Genomic DNA, 17389 nt, shown 5'->3' with positions numbered 1-17389 from the left:
TGAAACTCCCAAGTTCCCAAAACCTCTTCTCAAACTCCCCAAGTCCCCAAATTCACAAAATCTCCACATCTCCGCCAAGTAGCCTCCGCAATCCGCTTATTCGTTTAAAGGTCGCAAACAAGCACAGTCGTATTGTTTACATTGAATTTGAGTGTATCAAAAGGGGTAGGATGGTACGTAACCATTGAATGAATATAATCATCGAAGGTAAACCGGCTGGAATGAAGAAACGAGACGAGAGAAGGTTGGATACAATGGGTTCCGAAAATAAAGCGTGATCGATGAAACTGAAACAGGATTTACCCTAGCGATTCGAGGACATGCGTCGACGCGTTTCGCCGTTACATGTTCCTCGTCGTGCATATAATCGTTGCATTTTTAGCCGGCAATTCTACAGGGACGAGATGCGTGCATAAAAGGTGCAACACCGGCTTTCTCCATTCATTAACGCGTCCAATTCCGCGCGCGTTTGCGACACGGAACGGTGTAATCGTCACCTACGCAACGAACAACGCCCCAAAATTATTGCCATTCATTTATTTACGGGACAAGCCCTTTCAAATACAGACATTATTACTGATGAATACATCATCCTATATATATACTACTCCGCACAAATCTTGATCTACGAAAAGTCTCTTCATCCACAAATTTATTTTTTACAAAATATTACTCCTTAATGATTAATCCTTCTCGTGTAGTTGTAACAAGTTTACCCCTCTGTTCTTGATTGTCTCTTCTCAATAGACATTTGACATGTGAACATAAAATTTTCTATCGCATCATGTTAATAATTCACAACGACTCAAACAGTTCACCCACATTCTTTGACCATTTGCTTCTACCTTCTTCAAAATAAGACTGCAGCTAACAGAGCCACGGAAAACTACAAAAAGTGTCTATTTTCCTAAGAAGATAATGATTATGGGATGAGCAGATTCTTCGACGAATATTCGTCGAATTGGTTGAAACTTGGAAAGACGTTATAATCGCAATTACGCTCGCGCCCCCGAGACGACCTCGCGCGGTCCAACGCGTGTGACGCGCGTGTCCCTTTCCTTTCCTCGTCGCGTAAACGCCTCGAATCGCGAACCGCATCGTGTGTGCAGTTAAGGCCGTATCGATGTCAAGATTGTGCCGCAGCGGTTGTCCCTGAAGAACCATGGACGCCCATGACATTGCCGCGTCGCGTCGAAGCAAGGATCTTCTGTTCTGACCAACACGTTTAACTCCGCTGCTCGATTTCTCGGCTACTGGATAAGAATCAGAATTACTTAGCCACCTTTCTGCTTTTAAATCACCCACATCACCTGGTAATTTATGGATTTTGTGACTTGTCAAGTCATGAACTGGAATATTGAAAAATTTGGGAACTTGGAGTTGAGCATTTCAATATTTGTACTTTGGCAAACTTGCGTACTTGGAGATTCAGGGGGCTTAAGATTTTGAAGCTCTAGAAATGTAGATACTCTAGAATTTACAAATTATAAACTTCACAATCTGGGAACTTGAGAAATTGCAGGAATTATTAAGATCTGATCTTCAGAAATTCTGGAATTCAGTGTAGAAACAGATTGAAAAAGTTCTGTACTTGGAAAATGTTAAACCTTTTGGCGTTAAGGCACCACCAATTTGTAATTTAAATGTTAAACATGAAAAGCTCGCTGATTTATCATCCGTTATCGCGTGTAACCCATCTCGATCGGTTCACGATCGGAGAAGATTGTTATGCGTTTCTCTGTCAGAGTCTAAGTGAATTTTTTTAACCGCCGCATGATTTACGGCCGCGTTACTCAGTCCATATAGTCGCAATTAAAAAAGACGCTAATGAACGTAGAAACGTGACTCGGAGCGAAGAGAAACGGAAAGGCAATGGTATGCGATCCGTAGAGCCGCGTGTGTCGCGTTCGCTGGCTCGGTTCGTGCACCGAAGGAGAGAGTGAACTGAATGAAAGGGAGCTTGGAGAAAGAGAGAAAGGGAGAGGAGAGGATGAAGCCGCGAAGGATGGCCGCGAGAAAGAGAAAGGTAGTACGACGACAAGGAGAAGGAGCGAGAAGGACACAGGTGAAGCCCGTGGGAGAAAGAAGGATAGGGCGAGGAGTGGTTCACCTGCATTGCTAGCATTGCGCCGGCTCAAGGCCAGAGAGTCTGCGAGACCGAGGACCAGACCGGGTCGGGACCTCCTTCCTTCCAGTTTCCTGCACCCTGCTCCTTCTTCTATCGTCCTTCCTTCTCCGCGGCATCCCGCCGCTTTCTGCTTCTCCTTTTTCGTACCGTACACGGTTCTATGTACGCTGATTGTTCGTCGCGTACGGCCAATTGCGCCATGACAAAACTTCCAAAGTATCTGACGCGTACAGGGTCTAAGCCGGTTATGGCCAACTATCGCGAGCTTGGATGTGGCTTTCATTTGCGACCAATTTCTTCGTAATTTCGTACCTCGTCGTTTCTAAACTTTTTGCTTCTCTCTTCCTACATTTATGAAGTTATAAATTTACTAATGAAAAGAACACGAAACACTTTAAATATTCCAATGCGGTTCTTTTCGTTTCAAACTTATATGGCAGTATATTTAGAAATTATTTACAGATACAAAAGATATATGATTAGAATATAAAGAAATAATTACCGATTAAAAGTACTTCGTGTAGAAAAGCGTGAAATCGAAATATTTGATAAATTATAGCGAACGTTATAACGATAGATACGTAACTGGTTTTTCTGTCTGATTGCAGGTTGTAAAATCAAAGCGCTTCGAGCAAAGACCAACACTTACATCAAGACCCCGGTGCGTGGGGAGGAGCCGGTGTTCGTGGTAACAGGCCGCAAAGAGGACGTAGCCCGCGCGAAACGGGAGATCCTCTCGGCCGCGGAGCATTTCTCTCAAATCCGAGCGTCACGCAAGAGTTCGTTGGGCGCGCTTCTGGGCGCGCCTCCTGGACCGCCAGCATCGGTGCCAGGCCACGTGACGATTCAGGTACGAGTCCCGTACAGAGTGGTCGGCTTGGTTGTAGGGCCCAAAGGCGCGACCATCAAGAGAATCCAACATCAGACGCACACCTACATAGTGACGCCCAGTCGCGACAAGGAGCCGGTGTTCGAGGTGACGGGATTGCCGGAGAGCGTGGAGGCCGCGAGACGCGAGATCGAGGCTCACATAGCCCTGAGAACCGGCACAGGACCAAGTCTCGACGATTCGGAACTGCTCAGTGTACTATGTCGCGGTGGTTTGGGCTCGATTCTGGGCTGCCTGGATCCACCGGGCTCGAATGGCTCGAACGGATCGAACGGCGCGTTCTCCAGCAGCGGCAGTTGCAGCAGCTCGTCCAGTAGTTCCGGTGCACCTGGACTGAACGATATCGTGGCGATTTGGGGCGCCGGGGTCGAGAGGGACGAGAGCCTAGGCGAGTCCCCGTCATTCGAGTCCGCATCCTCGATCTGGTCGTTCCCCGGCGTCGCGTTGCCCTCGAGGCCATCGCCGCCGGGCTCGATCCCGACATCGCCCACGGACTCGCTGTTGGGACGACGGGAATGCGTGGTGTGCGGCGACAAGGAGGTCACCTCGGCCCTCGTACCGTGCGGACACAATCACTTCTGCCTGGACTGCAGCAACCGGGTCTGCGAGAGTTCCGACCCCAGCTGCCCCGTCTGTTCGAGGCCCGTCTTACAGGCGCTTCGTATCTTCTCTTAAACATCCCCCGGACATACGAAGAGAGAGGGAGAGAGAAGGAGAGAGAGAGGAAGAGAGCCAACGGATCTCCGGTGTGGCTCCTTTCGCGTCGCGGCACCTGGTACACCGGCTAATACCGATTTTCACCGATTGATCTGCACTTCGACCTTGCCGGCTCATCCAGGAACGACGGCGCCGGAGAACGCCCATCCTCGAATTTTCCGTACAGCTCGTGTCCCCCGTTCGTTTCAGACCGCGGCGCGTTCATTTCGCGGCCACGTCGGGGGAGCGGACGCGCACAATGTCTCAATTCCACTGCTGCCAATAACCTCTTCTACGCGCCGGGAATTACCCGATAATACTTTTCGCGTCGTTCCCGCCGACCGGATACAACGAAGTCAGCTTTTAAGTTCTACGAGATAATAGAGGACGAGAGAGAGAGAGAGAGAAGAAAAACATACTCGCTCATTCATTGTCATCGTTTTCATACTTTAATAAATCGAGCTTGCAGGCTCGAGATTCTGTCGTGCCGAGAGCGGTCAGCGGTGTTGTAACTTGACGGAGAGCAATCGGGCACTCTGATCGACGTCGAACGGGAAGACCGTGTCGTGACAGAAGGATCACTTTTTGGCTTTGCCGCTTTACGGGCTTGCCTTCGAACTATTGGAAAATAAATGATGCCCACCGATCGATACACGCGTTGGTTGCGGGACCGAGACGCTACTCGCTCGGAGAAATGAATTAGGCTGAGCTAGCTGTTTCGTATTGATTGCAATAACATTCCATTCACTGATTGTATTCACGGTATTTTCGTATTTTTATATACAAATTCTTTTGAATCGAAGGCAGTCTAGAAAATGGAATGGTCGAATTTAATCGTTATCGAATTCGGATCGATACAATAATTGTTTAGTGTAAATGTTGTTCTTTTTATATAATTGACAATCCAGAAACGACGGCGCTCTCGCGGAAACGCGCTCACAATTTTTAAATATTTTTCAATTTTATCCTTCTTTCACCACCATGTTTTTACGTTGGTGAGATCGAACTTGTAATTTTTATTACGCAATCATTTAACGAGACACTGTCAGAGGTGCTTGCAATCATTGACGAGTAAAATTTCTACGAGTTGTATATTTTTATTTAAGAAAAACGATGGTCGTAACGTTCCATTTATCGTTCCGGTTTAATGAAAACTACAAGCTTCGATACTCGTAACAGAAACATTTTAGCGTGACAAAAATTTTAACGGAGTTCGATTGCTCTCTCGATCGTCCAAATCGTCCGCGGTCACGTGACCGATAACTCCAATATGGCGGCACACGAACAGCTGATCGCGTAGCGTACGAACGGAAAAATGCGCAAAACACCGACAAAGCACGAATCTCAGCGAGGATGGTCGAAAATCTTTTGTATAAACCTGGCAAAATCGTGTCAGAGTTAGGTCACGTGATCGTAGGGCTTGTTCGATAAGAAACCGAACAACGTAAGGTGCATTCGTCGATGCCTGAGTTTCCAAAGTTTCTCCGCCAAGGATTTTTAGAGTCTAGCGAACGATCTGTTCATGCCCGTCGTTTTTTGACCAACTAACATAGGGAGTCAAGTATAGTCAGAATGCCTATTTTTCTTCTTCGCCCTTTTTAACACACGACAAGCGAAAACTTTTCGTGGAAGCGAGTTTGTCGGCCGATGCACCGATGTTAATCGACCGTTCGAGACCTGCGAGCTCGTCACATGCAACCGCAGCGAATGATTACCGAAAAATTGCCCACACTTGACGCACCCAACACAAACACGCGTACACGCGTATACACGTACACTATACAGGCAGACAGTCAATCTCATTCATACAGGCACACATCGCACGAGAGAAAAGAGATGAGTAAAAAAAAAAAATGAAAGAAGTTATGGGTGAGTGGTCACGTGTCCCTCGATCTGCTGGGAAACTACTTAGATGATAGTATTATAAAAAACAAAAATCACGGCGTGCCCGTTCCACCCAGCCTCCCTCGCTACTAGAGTATTATCTTACCTTTATATAAGCGACATAGCAATTGAAATAATAATAATATTAATAATATATATATTATATATATAAATATAAACATAAATAAATAATTAAATAAATATGGTGTCAGGAGAAGTCTGACGACAGTAAGAGGGATGATATTTTATCGAGGAGATTTAGATTTTGTATTTTTCGCGCGTTTCGTCGACGGGACGACGGGTGGTTGGGGACAGCTGCACACGCCGTGGACAAAGAGGAAATTATTATAAGAGTTATATTAAAAGGAAAAACGATACAAAAAAAAGAAGGAAAAGCGGAAACGGCGCTCGAAGGGAAACAAAACTGTGTTTAAAAAAAGAAAAAACAAAGAAAAGACGGCGTATCGCGGGATCTCGTGAACCGACTCTCCCCGTAAAAAAGCTGAAAAGAACGAGAACAAGGGAAAGAGAAAAGCTGTCGGTCGATCCCCACGTGGTTCGCGGCCGACTTCTTCCCCCCGTTGAGTGTATTCTTTGAGCTCTAGTAATAATAATAATAATAATCGAGCGATGTAGCTCGCTATTTCGAAGAAGAACTAAACCGACGTATCTTTCACGTAGGGATCGACGACCCGTGTATTTAGCTTTTCTTTGGAAACTCGTCATTGCATTATATTATAATTATATTATATTGCATTATTGTATCGCATAGATGTATTATCGGATGCTATATAACGGTGTCACTCTACCGCGCCCTCTCGTTAGGATAACGTGTCAGGCGAAGAAGGACGACCAAGCTTTATTTCGTTCTTTCCATGGTGTCTCGTTCCTCGTCCTTCCCCGCTGACATCCTCGTGGACGAGTCTCATGATCCCATTAGACGGCGAAAAATGGTCATGACCCGTCGTGCCACGAGCGTGGGCCCAAAAACTGCGATATTCGTTTTACGGTACGCACGAGAGGGTGGCCGGTACGTGTCTCTATGTTCTTCTGTGTTCCATTTACTTTTTTCCTTTTATTATTTTTTTTTCTTTCACGGCGAACGTCTCGTTGCCGTTCGCGCGAACGCGTCTCGAGAAAGAAACGAAAGCTGGTCAAGCTTTTTTCCTTTTCCTTTGCGTTAGATCATAACCAAAATCGAAGGACGAAATTACTTATTAGTAGACGTTAGACAGAGAGAGGGCCAAAATGTGGGAACGTCCGCGTTCGGACGTGCTCTCGATTCTACACCCCTTTCGCTATTGTTTTATATTTATGCCGACTTCGATCACGAGTTCGATTTCCTTCATCGTCTTCGTCGTTTTCTATTTCTGCGATCTCTTTTCCTTCGTCTTTGTTTCGTTTCTTCGAATCGTCGAAACTTCTTGTCAATCGTTGCCATTTTTAAACGAAAATATGCTCAAGTCGCAGCTCCGAACAAGTCGAGGTAATATTATTAATACGTATTACATATATATATATAAAAAATATATATATTATATATATTATATATGTCATCATCCAGTGTTGACGGATGGTCGGATAGAAAGAAGATATTTTTTTGGTCGTTCGAGCCGCAGCTCTGTATAGCGGGTGTTTCGGTAGTTTATCAGCCAAACTCAACCCCTCCAACCCCCTTCGTTCTTTATTTTTTAATTTTGTATATTTTTGACGTTTCTACGTCGAGATCGTGTTTTTTCCTGTGTTTTCGTTCGCCGTGTGTTTCGTTTCGATTGTCTCAGCCCCGTTTTATCCCGCGTCGTTCTCTTCGTTCGAGAAACAAAAATCTTCCTGCTTGTTAAAAGTGTTTCCATTGCGAGATAGTAGCTAACTACACACCTACACACACTCATGCAGCAGAAACAGTCTGTCACGCGTACGTTCGTTTAGACGCATTTTTCGTGCATACTGTATATTAGTATACATACATATAGTCCATTATTTGTTGCTACATACATGCATACACTCGCCTGCGGCGTACGCTTCTCTTGGATAAGGATTTATGTAGGCGGAGAAATTTCCACATCGTCAAATTTCAAAATTCTCAAATTCCTACATTCCCACATTCTCAAATTACCACATTCCCAACTTCTCTAATTCCGACATTCTCAAACTTTCAAATTACAAAGTTTCCAAATACCCTCATTACTACTCTTTCGAATTTACACATTTTCAAAACTTTCACAAACGACTAGATTTCCCAATTCGTAATATTTTAAGTTAATTCGAAATCACGAAGTCTCCCCTGCATCGCAATTATCTGTAGGAACGTACGCTCGCCACACTGTCATAAACAGCAGAAATGGGAAAAAGACATTCGCGAAATGCATCGTGCACACTCGGCATCATACACATATACGCGCACACGCACGAACAGAAACACGAATAAAAAAATATATATATATATATATATATATATTATAATCAATGCTAGAAAGAAAGAGAGAGAGAGAGAGAGAGAGATTGAATGTGAGAGAAAAGTTTATTATATTTAAGTTCGAGGCAAAGTAAATTCTATATTTTTTCTATGTTAAGTATAAATTGGAGAGAGAGAGGAGAGAGAGATAAAGATGCGTAAAAGGTACGGTGATGAATATAAACATATATTATATTATTATATTATATTATATATATATTATTATATTATTATATTATATTATATTCTATATATATATACATATAAACTATATATTTATAGGTACTCTCTATAGCATCTATGTTCCGATATACGGGGACGCCGTCGCACACAGTGTAATTAAAGTACGGTCGGCGTGTTTGTACGTGTACATGTAGATCATGCCAGATAATCTGTCATTAACTTCGTTGCGTAAGCGTGACTCTACGATTCGAGAGCAGGGAAGGGTAGGAAAAGAGAGTAACAGAGGAAGGTCGCGAAACGAGACGAGAAAATGGACGGGGTTGTCGCTCTTGCGTTTTTTTCTCGCTTCTTCCTTTCGACAGAACCTTGAAAGACATGACGATCAAAGAGGACTCGATTCGACGATCACGCGGACAGGGAAGGGTTCGAGAGGTTAAACGGTGTAATCCGCGCGGATGTCGAAAGCGTTTTCAAGGGAAAATAGGAGCTCGCAGGTTTCCCGCGGGACGCGTAACGGCAGAGAATGAAGGGCGGTTGCCAGAACTCGAATCGCATCTCGTCAGCTCGCGAATCGAAATTAACCCTCGTCAAAGCGAAACGCCACAGGGGGTGTGTATCAAAAAGACAGGTCACGATCGAAGGGCGAAACTAAAATGGCTGTAAGTACTATTTTTTTAAAGGTATTGCTTTTCGTTCGTAGAAAAATAATGATGAGAGCGTTGTTACAATTATTTATAGCTTTTATATATTTTGTCAATAAATAACGTTTTGACGATGAAAATGTTGTTTTCCTGTGAAACACACAGTTTCGACGCTTACAGTCTCGTTCGTTTCCGCTCTTCGATCGCGGAAGTTGAAGGAAAATCGTTGGTCGACGATATCGGGCCGCCGGAACTCGAGTCACCGGGACGTCTGACGGATATATTCGACGATCCACGTGTCTTCCCCCTCCCCGCGGAGCCACGGTGTCCCGGGAACGGTGAAACAAAAAACGAGCACAGTTTGTCGGGAATCTCCGCTAGACTTTGGGACAACTCTGGCTAGATAACACAACCTTCACTTTGGCCGAGGTTCCGACATATCGCGACGAAAGTCCGTGTCACGTTCCTCAGCATCGTCATCTTCGTCGTCTATTAGCTACCGCACTTAGGTCCGTGTCATTGTGTACACGTGTATATACGTACGTACGTGCTCGCTCCACTTGTTCCCGCCGATAACGTCGTCACGATCTCTGCTGTCCCCGTTTTCGATCGTCTATACTCGCGACGTAGACGCGCGGAAACGCGTTCACCACCGCTTCGAGTTTCCTCGATAACACCGACGTCGTGTCCGCTAACCAGACGCAAAATGTCGGAGCTAATTTCATTCCCCCCGAGGCTAATCACCGGAAACGGAGCAGGATTTACAGTGCCATACGTGAATCAAAACTGTTACTTTTATCTACTTTTTTATTCAACTTTGATTTTTTCGCTGGTTGCGTTGCGAGGTTGGTGAAGGCTTGCTAGCTTAGAGGAAAGGGTAGGTTTTTGGGCTTATTAGGAAAATACGTTTGTACGACCATTGGCGTAATCGAGTGTTTCCGGATTTAAATTATCTGCAGAGTTCGGGAATTTGAAAACTGGGATGAATCGAGGGGGTTGAAAAATTTAGAGTCGAGGAATTAAGAAATTTGAGAATCAGGGATATAGGAATTTTAGAAGCGACTTTGGGAATTTGCAACTTTCTTAAGTTAACTCTGCGTTAACGCGTAAATTTGTTAAATAAAGATTTTGCAATTTTGACGATTTGGGAGTTGTGGTAATTGTAGCTTAATTGCGCCAATGGTAGAGACTCACTTATAGCACACGGGAATAAATCCTCCAGGAGACTGCCTCGATTTCCGGCTCGATCTACGACGCGCGAATTATCCGGCGTTGTCTGACCATCAAGTTCCTTTTTCACTTAAACCGTTGGGCCGTTCTCAGTGGTGTCAGTCAACGATGTGTCGGACGGATCACGGTAAGCTCGCGACGTGATCCTTTTCCCCATTTGTCTTTCCATTTGATATATTCTGTTTTCAGTTTTTAAGTTGTTTATGCGCTTTCGAAAGAGTTATTATAAGTAAATTATGTAAAATATATATAGATATATATATACACACATACATATATATATATTTTTATAAATATCCAAAATATAATAACGTATTATTATAATTGTTATTTAATCTATTTTTCGTTATTTTATACAAACGTATTAAAAGTCTTATTTTTTTATCGAGATTAAAAATAAAATGGTGAAGTGTATTAAAAGGGTATTGTAAAATTAATTATTGTTTTTTATTAACGGTTTCTCGCTACGGAGCCCGGCTCGACACGACTTTTCTACCCTGCTCTTTTTTTCCGCGTGTCGCGAGTTCGCGGGGAAACGTCGATGACCTCGCAATAACCTGCAAACCGAACAAAAAGAAACGATGTTACAAACTAGAACGATATTAAAGAAGCTGCAATCGCGTAGCGTACCGAACGTTTCGATCTCGCCATTCTCGCGAGCGTTCGCGTTTGATATTTTACGACCGTCCCTTAACCGACCCTTCGAGAAAGGGGCTCTCGGATCAGATCGATAGAACGCGAGCAGTCCGACACATTTAGCCGGCGAACGAGCCAAAATTCGGACGCGAACCAGTCGAGAAGTTCGCTTCTCGCGTCGCGATTTCGACACTGCTCGAACGATCGTTGTCGGGGTCGAGGTTACGTCGCGGATCGATACGGGAATCGAGGCGGTGGTCCCTTCTTTCGAATGCAACGAAACTGTACGCGTCGTTACCCTCGTGGCGACTTGGCCGTGGTTGAACGAACTATAAAAAATGAGCATATGCTGTGTATCTTTGTAGCGCGTTCTCTCTAGGAGGCATTTATCATGTTTTAACGTAACGAGTAATGCGTGTAAGGTTAACTTAATCGTAATCGTATTAAAGCGTAACATTTAATGATTACTGATAGCCATTGGCTGTGACCGATAACTGCCATTTTCATAAAACAAAGACGAGAAAGCGAGAACGCGTTCGCGTTCCGCGCCACACGACGAGATTACGAGTAGACCATACTGTGCAACACTTTCACACTCGCGAGTTCACACACACACACACACCACATACACATACACGTACACGCGTACAATTAGCCACGATTGAGTCGCCGTGAGGTGACAAACGGATTCGACGGCGAGAATAACACGACGACGATGGAAACGAGACCAAGAGATACGAGATGATCGCGAGCTAGGCCTCTCTTCCGTGATCGAGACACTGGTATTCGAGGGAAATTAAGGCGAACGAACGATTCTCGTTCGACATCTTTTTGCTCCCCTCGCGAGTTCTGGATATTTAGCGAGAGAAAGAGACAATGAGGTTTTGACACTAGGGTGAAACGGCGTGCGATTATATTGAGCAACTGCAAGGACACGTACACCCATACGACGATACATATCTCAAAGAATAATAACTAAACGTAAGGGAGATTATTAGGAGTTAGTAGGCGACAGAATAAGAATCTAGCGAACGGAGATTAAAATGAAAATGCAGATAATTATAGGTATATCGAAACGTATATATATATATATATATATATATATATATATATATATACATATGTATAGATGAATATATATTATATATAAAATATATATTATAGAAAAAAAAAGAGAGACGGAGAGTGACGGAGAGGTGGAGAAAAATAGATGATCGTTGTTGCTTAATTTTTTTTCTCTCTATTTACTATATACTTGTATTTTATTGAATAGCTCTATATTTGATTATCAATATTAATTAGTAGAATTTATTATTATTGGTCCATACACACATATATATAATATATATACATATATATTTCGAGTATATATCCGTGCTGCTTGAGTGTATATCGGTTCGTTCGATCGGTTCATCGATCTGCGAGCCGTGTTTTTGTTTGTCGTTCGTTTGAAACTCTATTTAAATTGTTTTACGCTTCGGGATCGATCGGTCGATCAGTCGCAACAGCAGATCGGGGTTCGTTTGTTCGATGGGATCGATGGACTACGCGTACGTCCATTATCTCTAAGCGTGCCGAGTCTAATTCATCATCGTACTCTTCTTTTTCGTTCTCTCGGTGCAAACTGTCGATCGACGATGGATAGTGATTCGATACGAGTGAGATCGTTCGTTCGTGTATCTCTAATATATTGTACATTACAGAGAAGATATTATATTCGCGAGGTAAGGGCGTTCACGTGTTCGAGGGCAACTCACTTGTATTATTCTATATCGAACTGTGCGTTCGAACAACTCGAGTGTTAAATTACTTACGAGTCTACTTAATTATCGTAAAGAACGAGAGAACGTAGCGTATGGTCGCGTTTCAAATCTGAATCCGGAGAGGAAAGCACGCGTCAGCGTCGAAACATGTCGTGTTCACATAGGTGTTGCAGTTCTTGAACAAACTTGGATCGTCTCAAACCCATCGCTGCGAGTTGACGTCGCTCATCACTTGAATCGCTAACGAACACCAATGTAAACATGGCATTACTTGTCATTTTTTTTTTATTTTTCCAACTTGTAACGTGTTTTAATCCGTATCGTTTGCGTACATTCGTGAATTACGATTTCATACTTGTTCTTGAAACGAAAATGGAATTCGTCAGGGTAACAGACTTGGAGATACAGTTGAAATTAAGTAAGACAATTCTTTTTCTTTGTAACAAATTCTTATCCGGGACCATCATAGTTGATACCATTTTTTTGGAAAAACTTTTACTATTAAATTTATTATATATCTCTCCTCTACTTTGCAAAATTGTCATGTACTTAATCTTGACTTGTCTTGTAATTTCTTGCAAATGTAATTATCGAATCACATCAACTTTCAAACACTTCAATATTTATTTCAAATACAAGATTCTCTAGAAATTAACATGCTATATGAAATAATGCAATTTGAAAACTGTACAGGTCTGTCGTAGAAAATACTGCCCTAAACCCTTCATACCATAATTTACGATCTGCCATAACATAATTCGTGTGTTGCTTTAAGGAGGAGCAGGACCATGTAGTATTAAATTCAAACAATAATCATCCACGATTAAACTACCTAATATACTCTAAATGCATCTTCAACATTTTAAGAAATAAAAAATTTCGAATGTACGCAAGCAAGATGGAAACATATTGAACGGGATAGAGCCAGTATCACGGGATTATGATCAGTCGTTAGCCCCGAATTTCGATCTCAACAGCAAATGAACCGACGGTGCAAATTCTCGAAGCTTGATCGATAGATCAATCGCGTCCATCGACCCTTCGTTCTTTTCGATTTCATTTTCATTCACTTTGTGTTCCTACGAGACTCGATAGCTTGCTATTTTCGTTTATTCGAATTGCATCAGTTGGAAAGTCTCTCAGACAGGATCAGCGGTCTTTCTGTATCCTTGGATTGCCATTTTTCTCCGAAAAATAAGAAAACAAAAAAATCGAAAAAAAGAAAATGCGGGTGTTTGAGACAGAAGGATGCGCTGTTTTTAATTGACGCAGCAGGACGCATGGTTTTCCTTTCTTCGATAGTTGGAGAAACGATATTTAGGTAATAGGGGTGTGCGTGTGTCTGCGTGTATGTGTGCGAGTAATCAAATACGATTTTGTTCGAAGTTTCTCGTAAACGCGACGTGATCTGAGGAAGGCAACCGCTCCGAAACTAGAGAATCAGTATTTTAAAAAAAGAAGTCTATATATGTATATATATATAAATGTAAATGTATATTATTATATTAATATTAATAGCATCGAAGGTGAAAGGAGTACTTCCTCGATTTCGCGAGCAGAAAACGTTGGGATTGAAAAGAAAGGTATCGAGCTGGTTGTACGCGGAACGAAGGGAAAGACAGATTGCGAACGTGCTACTTGTCGCGACATTTCTGACTGACAAACCGAAAAGACATGCAACTCGAAATGGATAAAAATATTAAAACAGAAAACCCAGAAAAAAGATACGTAGGGACTGGGGATGGGACACGCCTGGGTAATGGGGTTGGGTTAAATGAGAAACGAAAGAAAAACAAGTACACACTAGGTGAAAAAGCGATACCGAAAATTCTTTCTCAAAATATTTTCCAGCGTATTGCTGAGATGCATGCAAACGTGTAACGCATTATCATAGTTATCGCATTATAATAGTTATATATATATACATATTGAATATATTGAATGTTGTGCTTAGTATTCTTTCGAGAACCCTTGCGAGGCGACGAGCAAGGGGGTAAAGGGAGAGAGATAAAGAAGAAAAAGCGATTGCTAAACGAGAATCTTAATATATGGTAGCGAAGAGTATTTTATATTCGATATTTTATTAACGTCATCGTATTTATCAGCATTACTATCATTTCTTTTTTAACGATTATTATTACTATTATGATATTCGATAGTGTCTACTATTAAAATAGAAATCGTGGAATGGTGCCGGTTCGGCGTGTTCTCCAAATCTTCGCCAGGGTTTTAGGCCGTGGTCAGGAGTGAAAGATCAGGCATCGAACAATTCGAAACGCGTGTGCATGGTAGCCTCTCCTAGAGGAAAATGGCGATGTAGGGAATGGAAGATCCGTTCGTGGTAGTATCGCGAAGATTCGCAAAGTGAATGAAATTTTCTGATTAATATGCTTGTAAATTTAAATGGGAGTCTCATTCCCTACGTTCGTCCTCGAAGAGGCCTACCTTGCATCCGAGTGTACTCTCGCGGTCCCCAATTTGTAAATATGTAATTTGTTCCATTATCTGCGTGGACTTGTCCCCATTTTTCTTCGCTTTTCCTCGGTATACTCTCATCATCCCTCGAGGCCGCGAGTGTTCAGAACTCTTCTTCTCGATCGCCACGCGTTTCACGCGATCTTCTACCTCTTCGTTTGCTTTTCTTCTTCGGTGCAGCTCCGGCCCGGTTCGAGCAAAGCGAAAGAGAACGAACGTCAGGGCAAAATGGATCGAGTTGTTCGCACTGTTCGGTGGTAACGACGAGTCAGTCTGGGCATTATGATTTTACGATTCGAACCGCGACGCTTAATCGGACAGGAGAAAGAGAGAAAAAAAAGGATGGAAGGTGCTCGGTGGAAAGACGACGAAGACGCGTCGCGTATTATCGGGCCACGGTAATCGGTCACCCTGCTCCGACGATAGCTATAATTAATCCCGTAACGACGTTAAACGAACCAGCAATAATCAATTTGTGACTCGATGCGCCGTGGCTGAGTGCTAACTAGGAATGCGCGATTATCGGCACGCGATTCCGATCGCGTGTCTCTGATTTTTTTCCTCTTGTTCTAAGGCTACCGTTATCAGTGATGTTATCGATAAACATCGATCGATCTACTACCGGTAAAAGGACTGGTGATTGACGGAGAATGTAATTTCTGCTCGATATTAGAGTGATATTCCTGACTTAGACATGATGAAAAATATTCTACCCTTAATCTAATATATCCTGATCTGATTGTGAGCCTAACTTTGATTCTAACTTAATTATTGATAAACGTAACCTGATTTTACAGTGACAGTCCTAACCTACTCTGACCTATTAGTAACCTAATAGTAATCCAACCTTATGTAATTTAATAACTTGCCCTAACATTACTCAGAAAATTAACCTAATTGCAGCGTAAGATAACGCAGAGTAGCTTTAATCTGACCTAACAGTAATAGAACGTAGACTGACCTATCTTAACCTAAATCTTGCCCCTTATCCTAATACATCTTGATCTTAGTTTAACCCAATCCGAAATATGTTCCAACCTTTTCTTCACCCAACCTGTCTGTAACCTAACCTTAGTCTATCCTTGGACCTGTTACATTCTAGCTCAATCACGCTTAGCCTTAAAGTACGTTAACGGTGTATCGTTTGATATCGATAAGAAATCGATAATTGGTAGTCGAATACGCGACACGAGGACCGTCGTTCCCCGTCATTTCGACGCGACGAGTTTTGAGGGTTAACGGCAAACTGTCCGAGCGTACGCTCGCCAAATTTTGATATTACGATGGCCCACGATGGGCGATCGCGTTGTAAAATTTGGGTACGAAGTAGAAACCGCAGAGCCACACACACATACACACATGTACATGTACACCGATAGGACACATACGGATCTCACCACAGCACAGAGACAGAAATTTCAAGAATATTGTGCGTATACTAATTAACAATCATACGATTACTGATCTATATACCGAATAATCTATGTATAACCGCGTAAAATCGTGTAATAATCAGAGGGCCGAGAGTGAGAGGGCACAAGGGAGAGAAAGAGATTCATTTTACCCCGGAAGTTATATTTTGAGAGTGTGCAAGGGACGAACGGCGAGACAGAAGGGAACGGAGAGGAAGGATTCTGAATGAAAGGGAACAAGAAAAAAAATTAATCGCGGCAAGAGTGTGCACGAGTGAGAATAATCGAGTGAATGAATGATACAGAAGATAAAAAAAAAACGAAAACGAAAGAAAATAGAACAAAAAAAATTATGAAAAAAAAAAAGAATAATAGAGAAGCTACGAGTTTATTATTTTCTATATTTTTTTATGTAATTTTATGAACATGCGTTAATATATTACTATTATTATTATTATTATTAATTTTATTATTATTATTATTAATATTATTAATATTATGAATATTTTAATATATATCATGATTTTTATATATCGTGTACTTATGTTTTCCTTCCTGTGTTCTTGTCCGGTTGTTTAAATGTTCTGTGTTTGATTGGTTGTTGTATCCGAAAGGTCAACGTAATAAAGACGAAATAAATGAATAAAAAATACACACTTTATATAACGAGGGAAGATTAAAAGATTTATATATATATATTATATATATACATATATATTTCGTATGTATTAGATAATATTAGATTAGTCGTTAGAGAAGAATTTTTCATTAGGTTTCTCCGCGTTGATTCGTTGGCGATGATTATATTTTTATTATATATCTTTATATCGCAATCAAAGCAAAGATTAAAAGAAATTATGAAGAAATCAAACACATGCCAGATGTAACAACCTGACTGTCCTGTTTTAATTATTAAACAATAATATTTTATCATTATTATTAATATATATATATTATTATTATTATGATTATAATTATTACTATTATTATCCCTCAT

The 17389-nt window shown here is 41.9% G+C and overlaps 1 protein-coding gene across 1 annotated transcript in view; it reads left to right on the top strand.

Moving 5' to 3' along the window:
* LOC100878643 (RNA-binding protein MEX3B) overlaps window positions 1-16921 on the top strand; it is a 69614-nt gene extending 52693 nt beyond the window's left edge. Inside the window, exon 2 of the mRNA XM_076532074.1 lies at window positions 2737-16921. Within this exon, the coding sequence (XP_076388189.1) occupies window positions 2737-3692 (956 nt within the window). The 3' untranslated portion in view covers window positions 3693-16921. The remainder of the gene's footprint in view (window positions 1-2736) is intronic.
* Window positions 16922-17389: the final 468 nt, after the last annotated feature.

The sequence above is a fragment of the Megachile rotundata genome, chromosome 5 (assembly GCF_050947335.1).
Source record: "Megachile rotundata isolate GNS110a chromosome 5, iyMegRotu1, whole genome shotgun sequence".
Taxonomy (NCBI): Eukaryota; Metazoa; Arthropoda; class Insecta; order Hymenoptera; family Megachilidae; genus Megachile; species Megachile rotundata.
Note: the sequence above shows the minus strand (reverse complement) of the source record. Positions and strands in the feature narration are given on the sequence as shown.